Raw genomic sequence first — 10,627 nt, forward strand, 5'->3', positions numbered from 1 at the left:
AAAACTGTTTATTTCATCTTTTAATTAAAAGGTATTATGGTAAAGAAAACGTATCCGGGTTCTATTCAGCTTTTTTTTGTTGCATAATTTTGTAAGGAAATGTTTGTATGCATAAAAGCCTCTTTTCGTCGTTATCTATGTTATCACATCAGCTCTTTTGTATTATTTCAGTCCCTCCACTTATGCAGTATATTCTTCGTAAACGAAATAATATTATCTGTTTTCTACCTTCCATTCGTACATATGCGACAACTCCATGAAACTAACGACTATCCTTCTGTCATTTTTGTTTCTTCTGATTTTCTTATTCTCTTCTTACAGCCACCTATTGTGACTACAGTATTTTGGCCTGTCTTCCATACATGCTAGCAACCGTCTTCATCAACTTTGCCGGTTTATTTTCTCACAACCTCTAATATTATTAACATTTTCACATATTTCACCAGCCACTATCATTTTTCCTCACCAGAGTATTGTACTGGTTCCAAGCATTTGTCATTTAGCCTTCAGTTAGACACAGCTAGCTTTAGAACTTTTATACTAACTCCCTCTCTCCTTGCTGAGTCTTCAACAAACAAATAGACATGGAGAGCTAAAAAGTCATCGTTTCAGCCATACTTGAAACCACAGCTAAGTCTAAAGTGTCTCTCCATGTTTCACTTTCACATCAAGATTTGTCATTCCAGTAAGAAGTCTCTTTGCTCGTCTAATATTTTTCACAAACTTTTCCTTCTGCCCTCAAATCTATCGCTAAATGTGTAAGTATTGCATCGTTCTTCCTTTAGTTTTTTTAACATACATACTAAAGAGTTGTTTATGTGTATAAACAATGTTGCCCAAGCCTTCGAAGCCCCCAAGAATATCTTGTTTCAATTTCAAACTCTCTGGTTTCTCTATTCAAACTTAACACATTCTAAACCAAAATTCTTTACAAAGCTGTTAATTGCATAAAGTTTTCTAATCAAATTCATGTCCATGAATATCCCATTATAGTTGTGGCCACTTTTTATCATACTATCCGTGTACTATTTCATTGTGTGTGTGTTTGTGAACTGGAAGGTAATTTAGTAGTTCACTTTTCCTGTTTATTCACATTATTCCTCTTTCTCTAAATCAGTCTCAGATGCTTCTCTTCATATTCTTTTCATTTGCTCAGAAATTTTCTAGCCAGTCCACGAGTCTGTCTGCCCTCCATTCGTACATTAGTTCACCTAGCACAACCACTCTCTCACACACCAGAAACGGCCACTGAATCATTAAGACATCCTGATAGGCTGGCCTTCTCTCTCTCTCTCTCTCTCTCTCTCTCTCTCTCTCTCTCTCTCTCTCATCTGCATTTAGTTCTAGCACAACTAATCTTTCATTCCTACCAAAGTCAATAGTATACCGTAGTTTTACCAGACAACTGAGCTGATGAAGAGCTGTCTTGTCTAGAAAGCAATTGGTTTCTCAGCAACGGGACCTAAAGCTTATTGTGGGATCCGAACCACATCGTAGCGAGAAATGAATTTCTAATCACCAGACATAAATTCCCCTGGTCCCGCATTGGCAGCAGCGGGGAGCGAACTCAGGCTACCAGATTGATAGTCAAGTACGGAGCCCACTCGTCCAGTAAGGAACTACCGAAGCCAATCAATCACTGAATCACCAGAGAGACTCTTCCCATTAAGTCTAGGTTTTGGTTGCAGTTGCGCCCATAATCTTTCCCTTGCGCTCACACTCGTCTAAGCTGTCCGCCATAAACCTTTGCCCTATGTTCCTCAACCAGAGCGCAGCTGTCTCTCTTATGGCTTTCCCGGTCTGTCACTGTGTGCTCTTTGACTCCTTGTTTACAATGACATGACATCCCACATTCATTTGAAAACATTCCTACAATCGCACTGATCTTCTCATCCCTCCAGGAATGTTATGAATTCCTAGGTTCGTTATTTGATGATCTTCACTGTGATTAGATGTTACAGGTAGTGTGGTTTGATTATATTATATATATATATATATATATATATATAATATTTATATATATATATATGTGTGTTTGTGTTGTGTGTGTGTGTGTATGTATGTATGTATGACCGATTAAAACATTCGAAGATATGTAAGCGTGATGATTGTATAAATGAAGGCTAATGCCATGAAAGAAACGTGAAACAACGAAGAGATTGCTATAGGCCTTTCGACACTCGATCCTTTACTACTCCTATCGGCTCCTTGATGGCAACAAGGGTGGGGGATCGGTGGTGACCGGCGATGCCATATCAAATCTTCCCACTCACGTTGTACGATATATGAAGGTAGCATAGTTATACAACGCAAATATAATTGGTTTCTGATTAATTTTTGCCGATTATTAAAAGCCCTCGTAATTTCCTAGCTTTTAACAACAAAAAGCATTACTTTTCTTCTTAATCGTGGTAAAAAAATGTCCATCGCTGCCATTTCCTATCTCAGGTGTTACTCTGACCTCAGGGCATGAAGACGTCGAACAGCCGGGATTAAACCCCCTACTGGGAAAGGTAGTCGCTTAATCGTCCTTCACGCTGGGCTGCTACCATTCTTAATGCAAATATTTTTTCAGTTCCCAAAAATAATTTACTTATATAAGTGACGAATTATTGCTTAAACGTTGAGTATATATAAAGTGCAGTCTTCTTCATCTTCAGTTTTTCCCATCCTTATATGGAGTCGTTGTTTATTAGTCTTCTCCAATCTGCGATCATGCACCATTACCTCGCTCACGTTCCTCTCCGCCATGTCCCTGTTCACTGTCTCTCCACCTCATTTTTGGTCTACCTTTCCTCCTTGTTCCGGGCACTTCCATGCATAATAGAAAGTGCAGTAATAAATCTTTATGTAGTCCTGGCATTCTTGCCTATTATTATTATTATCAACTATGTGACATTCATGACCCAAATGATCATCTATTTGTTTTGACAAATCCTCATGAAGACTGTAAAACAGATATTTTTCGTCGGGTATGGTATTCATGCAAAAGAATCTTGTATTTTGATGATAAAAATATATACAATAACGAAGAACAAAACAAATGTTCCGAGTAAATGGCAAAGCTGTAACTAAGTCTGCATAGAAAAGAAGATATGCAATAGAAAAATGTTATGAATACTCTTGATGGAAAGAAACCAGGGATATACTTCTGTTTTTTTCATCTACCATCCGCCGGTGGTTTTTGTATGGTAACACTGCGCTCGGGCTTTTAATAGTTACATTCACTTTACATTCAACGATAATAAAATATCCTATTTCGAAATTAACGGTGTAATTCACATACAGTAAATTATTAAAACACTTTTCAGTTGCAAATGTACCCAGATATCCTTTTATTTACCTAAAACTTCAAATGCGTAAACTATCTAAAGCCCGGGACGCAGTGTTACCATACAAAAAACCACGGCAGATGGGCAGATGAGAGTAATAGTTTGTATTATAGATGATAAATTAAATAGCTGCCGATAATTCCATTTGTATAACCTATGTATATTTAAGCCACGCTCCCTCTCTCTCTCTCTCTTCTCTCTCTCTCTCTCTCTCTCTCTGTATATATGTAAATAACTGAATCACGAAAATTTGGAACGTGATAATCCATAAAACCAAAGTTAAGACACGAAGGAAAAATAAACAACGGAGTGCCTGCAAGATCTTTCGACTCAACGTCCTTTACTCAGCAGAGTAAAGGACGTTCAGTCGAAAGATCTTGCAGAAACTCTGGTGTTTATTTTTGCCTTCTATTGGCTTATCCCTTTACCTGTTATATATATAGCTATATTATATATATTATATATACATATAAATAATATATATAATAATATACATATACATACACACACAAATGAGAGAGCTTCTGCGAGCTTGGAATTTACAAATATATGTAGGTAAAATAACATAATAACAAGTAAATTAAATGTGCGGAAGTTTAGTGGGCCTATATGAAAAACAGAGACTTGGAAGAATGAAAGCTTTTCTATGGAAAGTCGAGGCAAGAGGGATCAACCCGAAGTATATTGCTCCCAGGAGATAACAAAAAAACAAACCCATGGATTAATAGAAGTAACAGATAATGGTAAACCTTTAAAACTCCAGAGAAGAGCACTTGACAACGTGGGGGGGCAACGCCTAATTCGCCATAGAGGAACCGATAGGGTTATAGTTGTCTGCTATAAAGTAAAGGACCGTGTATCGATAGGCCTAGCGACTCCGTTGTTTCACTTTTCTTGTGACATGCCTTTATATTTATTTATATATATATATATATATATATATATATATATATATATATATATAATATATATATATATATATATATATATATATATATATATATATATATTAGTCATGCCAGATAATATCTGGCATGACTACTACTACACACTTATCGTTAGTTCGTGTTCGTTTCTCGCTGGTTCGTCGGGAGATTAGTTTCACATGAAAGAATATAAGAATTTTTTTTACTTCAAAAGGAGCCGCAGAAATTTTCCTTTGTGAAAGAATGACACTCATTACATTGGTGTGAATTTAAGAATGCAAATAATACATCATACATGCGTACGCACTGTGTATATATATGTGTGTGTGTGTTGTGTGTGTATCTATATGTATATATAATATACATATATACAAAGTGCGTACACATGTATGATGTATTGTTTACATTCTTGAATTCACACCAAAGTAATGAGCGTCATTATTTTACAAAAGAAAATTTCTGCGGCTCCTTTTGAAGAAAGAAAAACGTCTTATGTGAAGATGGAAGGCGTTTTGTTCTTTCATGTGAAACTAATCTCCCGACGAAGCAGCGAGAGCCGGAACACGATCCAACAATGGGTGTGTGGTAGGTAGTTGTCATGCCAGATATCATCTTACTTGAAGTTGATATTTGATCGCCCTTATTGACAAATGATAACCTTATTGTGCGTTGACAGCTGTATCTGTTGTTGTAAGTTAATGGAAGGCAGCTCCCATGTCGAGTTCTTGTAGTAGATGGATTGTAGCTTCTGTGTGTTTTGTTGTTGCTGCTTCATTACTGACAGTTGTAAAGGGCTTTCATTTCCTTACGTTCATTGTTCAAAGCCATGATCTTATAAATTATATGAACTCTTTCAGTTACAGTTATGTCATTGGGGACGTGGCCATTTTAAATATATGTATATATCGACGTTTAACTATATATAATATATTATATATATATATATATATATATATATATATATATATATATAATATATACATATACATATTATTTTATATATAAGTCATCACAGTTACCGTGATTCATTAACAATATCGAGCTACAAACATCCTTCCTTTAATATCTAATTCGCTCTACTCGAAATTAATATATTTTCATATATGTTTAACCGAAGGGGAATTTTCTAGGCGATAATCAGATTTGCCCGGTCAGCCGGCAAATCTATATATATTAATATAATATATATAACATATATATATATATAATATATATATATATATATATATATATATATAAAAAGTATAATGTAACGTATATGTATGCAGAACTCCTAAAAACTTCCTCCTGTGGTAGTACGTTGCCCTGGTATAAATGGTCGGGAAAATGTCTCATTAATTGCTAATCAGTAGAATTTTATTCTTGTCATTTTGTTTAATCCGTAACGTTATCTATATTGATATAATTGATCATACTGGATATTTTTATTTTAAGACGTAAATATATTCCACGCAATGTCATTTGCTATTACCGTAGACTGGCGAATTACTATATCTGTTGGTAGGTAATGTTTACTTCACTTTCTTATTCGCTTTGAATATCAAGGCAGCTTTTCTCAGAGGTGCAATTTCCATCACTGACCGTTAACTGCGAGCCTTATCATACAATCAGATTCAAGAGATTTGACGTGTAGGTACTGCTGAAGCGTATTGTATTCTACATGACCCGCACGTCCCCTCCGTGAAGGTTAAACGATCCCACGTGAGGCGTCATACAGCGCCAAGTGTACGTGTGATGTGACAGGGAGCCTGGCATTAGTATTCATGTGTCTCTTAGCACAAAGGGTGAAAGGGCTTCGCATCGCCCTCCGTCTGCTACCTTCGTATTTAATGAAATCGTCTCGGTTGCTTCATACCAGTTCCAAGTATGGCAGCTTCGTGTTTGATGGAATCACTGCGGTTTCTCTAAATCAAACCGAAACGAACACAGGCTCTAGGCACCGTCTGTCTGATATAGCTTTATGCATGATGAAATCATTCTGCTGGCTTTGCATGAATTGGGAGCTGACAGAAGGCTAACAATCACGAAGAAAAAAAAAGTGTGCACTTTTTTCGTCATTTTCCCGTTGCTTCAAATAATTGCCAGGTTGACTGACATTTGTTGAGGTAACCGTCTCTCTTGACAGCTAAGCCTCATGGTTGATAAAATCATCATGATTATCTTAAAATGGGTGCCAAATCGAGTGAAAGGTTAAACTGTAGTTGTTGCTTTGTTTGTTGTAAATCTATTCCAATTTGACTGGAAGCTCTTCATATAAGAGTTACAGCTTGTAACTGAAAATATTGTAGTTACTCTACCACAGATCAAAGTTGACTGAAGGCTATTGAGATAAAGAAAATTGCTTTGCAGTTTAGTGTTTAATTTTATTATGAAGTTGTATGTTAGCATCGATTTAACAGTTTCTGTAATTAATTTTTTTTTTCAAATATGAACTGTCAAACACCCGTAAGCAAAGCTAATTCAGTTCAACAGAATGGCAGTCTTTCTGTTAAATGGATATTCAGTTATGCTTACTTTGAGTCAAGCTTTAGTCAATGGCAGGTTATTATAATTATTTTGAGTCAAGCTTTAGTCAATGGGAGGTTGTTATAATTACTTTGAGTCAAGCTTTAGTCAATGAAAGGTTGTTATAACTACTTTGAGTCAAGCTTGAGTCAATGGGAGGTGTTATGGTTACTTTAAGTTAAGAATGAGTCAATGATTGGTTATTGTAATTATTTTGAGTCAAGTTTGAGTTTATGGGAGGTTGTTATAATTATTTTGAGTCAAGCTTCAGGCAATGGGAGGTTGTCATAATTACTTTGAGTCAAGCTGGAGTCAATAGAAGGGTTTTATAATTAGTTCGAGTCCATATTGAGTCAATGAGAGATTGTTATAATTACTTTGAGTCAAGCACGAGAAGTATAAGTCAATGGGAAGTTGTAATTATTTTGAGTCAAGTATGAGTCAATGGAAGGTTATAATTATTTTGAGTCAAGTATGAGTCAATGGAAGGTTATATAATTATTTTGAGTCAAGTATGAGTCAATGGGAGGTTGTTGTAATTATTTTGAGTCAAGTATGAGTCAATGGGAGGTTGTTGTAATTATTTGAGTCAAGTAGTCAATGGGAGGTTGTTGTAATTATTTTGAGTCAAACTTGAGTCAATGGGAGGTTGTTGTAATTATTTTGAGTCAATATGAGTCAATGGTAGGTTGTTTAATTGTGAGTTCACTTGAGTCATTAGTTATAATTATTTTGAGTCAAGCATGAGTCAATTTGAGGTTATTGTAATTATTTTGAGTCAAACTTGAGTCAATGGGAGGTTGTTATGATTACATTGACTAGCTTGAGTCGAGAGAAGTTATAACTCAAAACGAGTTACCCTTTTTTCTTAATGATGAAGGTGGCCCTGTGCCAGCATGGGCTCTTGCACCTAGAACAGTCAGTCCGTCACTTGTATTACCCCTATCATTCATATCATTATTTGTCAGTTCTGACGGACAAATCATAACTCTAATATAAAAATACGTTAGATTTTACTTATATTGCTTAGCATTATCCGTCGTAATGTTATTTACAGCTCATATCTTTATATCCATACTTGCGTAAGGGCGTGGGTTAGTAGTAACATATATTAGGATTTCTACCCACAACAGAACCTTTTTCCATTAAAATTTGTTTGTTTTATCGGGATTTTTTTATTTCTCTCTCTCTCTCTTCTCCCCAGCTGTGGTATTCGGGTATTTGTTAGAGACTCTGGGAACGTGGCTGCCACCGAGAAGAGCAAACCTCGCGTTTCACTGGGCAACGATTGTCTTCTTTGCTGTTCTTGTTTACAGGTAATGTATAATTTTGGTTTATGAGTGAAGAAAGCTTTGTTGTTTACCAATAATTTATACAGTGTATATTATCCGTAGGGCGTACTTTTGTAAATTGTGTATGCAAACAGACTTGTCAAAAATGATCAGTTCTATGGACTGTAATATATTAGGATATAAATAAAATATGCGTTTCGAATACCTAGAAAGGCTCTTCTATCTACAATATTTTGTTTGGTGAAGTTTCATGTTTACCTTTTGCATTTATTTAACCAAATTTTGAGATATTATCATCTATCTTTAAAGCCCCTCTAGATCAGGTAGTATTTGTTTTTCTTACATTTTGATTGCCTTCCAATCCTCCTTCTGTTCTTATATACCTTTTCATTTATCACGATTTCTCGTTTGTCATGCTTATCCTCCACTGAACTTGATTTCTCTCCAAGTCCACTTGGTGCTGCAATCTCCGGAAAGAAAGCTGTCCTCTTTACTCAACCTCCGTCGAAACGAACAGCAGTGCTTTTACATAAGCAAAGCTTCTTCCGTTGTATTCAAGAAGCTGAAATCATTTCAGAAATGCAGGATTACTAAAACTGATTTAGAAAATAGCAGTAATAATCCTAGACGGATCTCACTCAGTCGGAATTGAAAGTATTGATATTTGCAGCACTGATGAAACTTTTTATCCTTTTCAGTTTTATTGTTTTACATTTATTTTCATGTGTTTCTTTAGTGTAAAAATGCTTCGTTGTATTCGTATAGAATACCTCCATTTATGCATCTCGAAAACTGGGATTCTCTCTCTCTCTCTCTCTCTCTCTCTCTCTCTCTCTCTCTCCCTAGGGCATTCAGGTCTCAGACGCTAATCTGTTATGATTATTTATGTGGGGATACACGCCATTGCTCCTTGGAGCGTACTGCGCATTGCTCTCATTAGACGCATAAAGACTAGACATCCAAAGGAAGCCGAATCACGCTTGATTTATTAGAAAAATCATATACATCAGTTAATAAGATTTCTTGTTCAATTTCCTGAGTCTTCTTTCATCCCTTCCAGTTCTTCATTAGTTACTTTTTATGAGGTTAAATCCGTACAATCGCCCTCTCATTCGTTGCCGTTTCAGATGTTAGATTTTGTTTTTATTCCTTGTGTCTACGGCTTACAAACATTTATATATATATATATATATATATTATATATTTATATATATTTTATATATATGTGTGTGTGTGTGTGTGTGTGCGTACAGTGCGGGGCTTACATGAACTAAGATGTAAGAACGCACGTGCGGGGATTTTGTTCCTGGGTCAGTATACTTGGCCAAGTTTGAGAATTTCTTCGGGGGAAAGTTTGGATATTGGAGGCGTTCAGAACTAATCTGATAGTCCCGGGATATTAGAGTCTTCAGACCCAGGCATTACAGACGAAGGATCTTATCGCCTGGGAACCAATTTACTGGGATCTCTAGCTTACAATAAGCCCCCCTCCAAGTTTTGAAGTCTTGTGTTAAGGTAATTTGAGAAAACCGTGGGATTAACTTGAGACGGCAAAAGGATTCTGACTGAGATGGGTGTAGAAAGAAACGAGTATTGTTACTGTTCTTGTGTCGTATTGCAAGGTATCGGCAAGATTTATTATTTGTAAACTATAACTAAAAGAAGTTTGATTCCCCTTTAAGTATGTAATCAATTTTTTGAGGAGTTATTTGCTTTCACAGTGGTCTAGAAAGGTGGTCATACCATTGCTAACATTATGCTACGGTTTATATACCAAATTGAAATTGTTTCTATTAAAACGCAAAAGTAGCTACCAGGGATAGTGTGGTCTTGCTTCTCACAACTCAGATAGTGGTTTTTAACTGGTAATTTATGGACCACTAGTGATCCATGATGGCATTTTGGGTGGTCCACAGAACGTTCACTGTAATTGGTAATATTAACACTGGAGATCGGTACTACATATCTTTTAAAACTTTACTGAAAATGCAGTTAGAACAATTCCACCAATATAAATAACGGACCGTTCATTGTATTAAATTACACCTATTTAAAAGATATAATGACCCATCTTCAGGTTGCAATTCTAAGATATGTATTTCAATCCTAAATTGTCTGTGTTCCTTTTATTTATTTATTTATCATTGGCTGGTGTTCCATAACCTGGAATGAATTGAGAACTTCCGCCTTAGATGGACCCCACCATTGTCATTTCTTGTCTCTTTTTTTCAGTTTTTACCTCTACTGCTACGTAGGATACGGCCATCCTACAGAAGGTCCTTTCAACCTGGATAATTCGACATTCAGGAACGTCCGCTTCTTTGACGACTGGGAAATCTAGAGCTGTTTAGACGACTATCTTTAAGGGAAACTATATATTATATATATATATATATAATATATATATATATATATATATATATATATATATATATTTGTGTGTGTTAATTTTGTACCTATTGAAATATGTACACAACGTACAAGTTGTGATTAAATCGTAAAGCCCGTATTTTGATGAATGCTGTACTCATGGAATATGTTGCAAGAGAATCTCATAACAAAATGTTATTCA

The 10,627-nt window shown here is 35.7% G+C and overlaps 1 protein-coding gene across 1 annotated transcript in view; it reads left to right on the forward strand.

Annotated features, from left to right (window-relative positions):
- LOC135203414 (protein O-mannosyl-transferase 2-like) overlaps positions 1-10,421 on the forward strand; it is a 57,311-nt gene extending 46,890 nt beyond the window's left edge. Inside the window, exons 19-20 of the mRNA XM_064233142.1 lie at positions 7,968-8,079; positions 10,288-10,421. Of these exons, the coding sequence (XP_064089212.1) occupies positions 7,968-8,079; positions 10,288-10,396 (221 nt within the window). The 3' untranslated portion in view covers positions 10,397-10,421. The remainder of the gene's footprint in view (positions 1-7,967; positions 8,080-10,287) is intronic.
- Positions 10,422-10,627: the final 206 nt, after the last annotated feature.

This window comes from Macrobrachium nipponense, chromosome 36, assembly GCF_015104395.2.
Source record: "Macrobrachium nipponense isolate FS-2020 chromosome 36, ASM1510439v2, whole genome shotgun sequence".
Lineage (NCBI taxonomy): Eukaryota > Metazoa > Arthropoda > Malacostraca > Decapoda > Palaemonidae > Macrobrachium > Macrobrachium nipponense.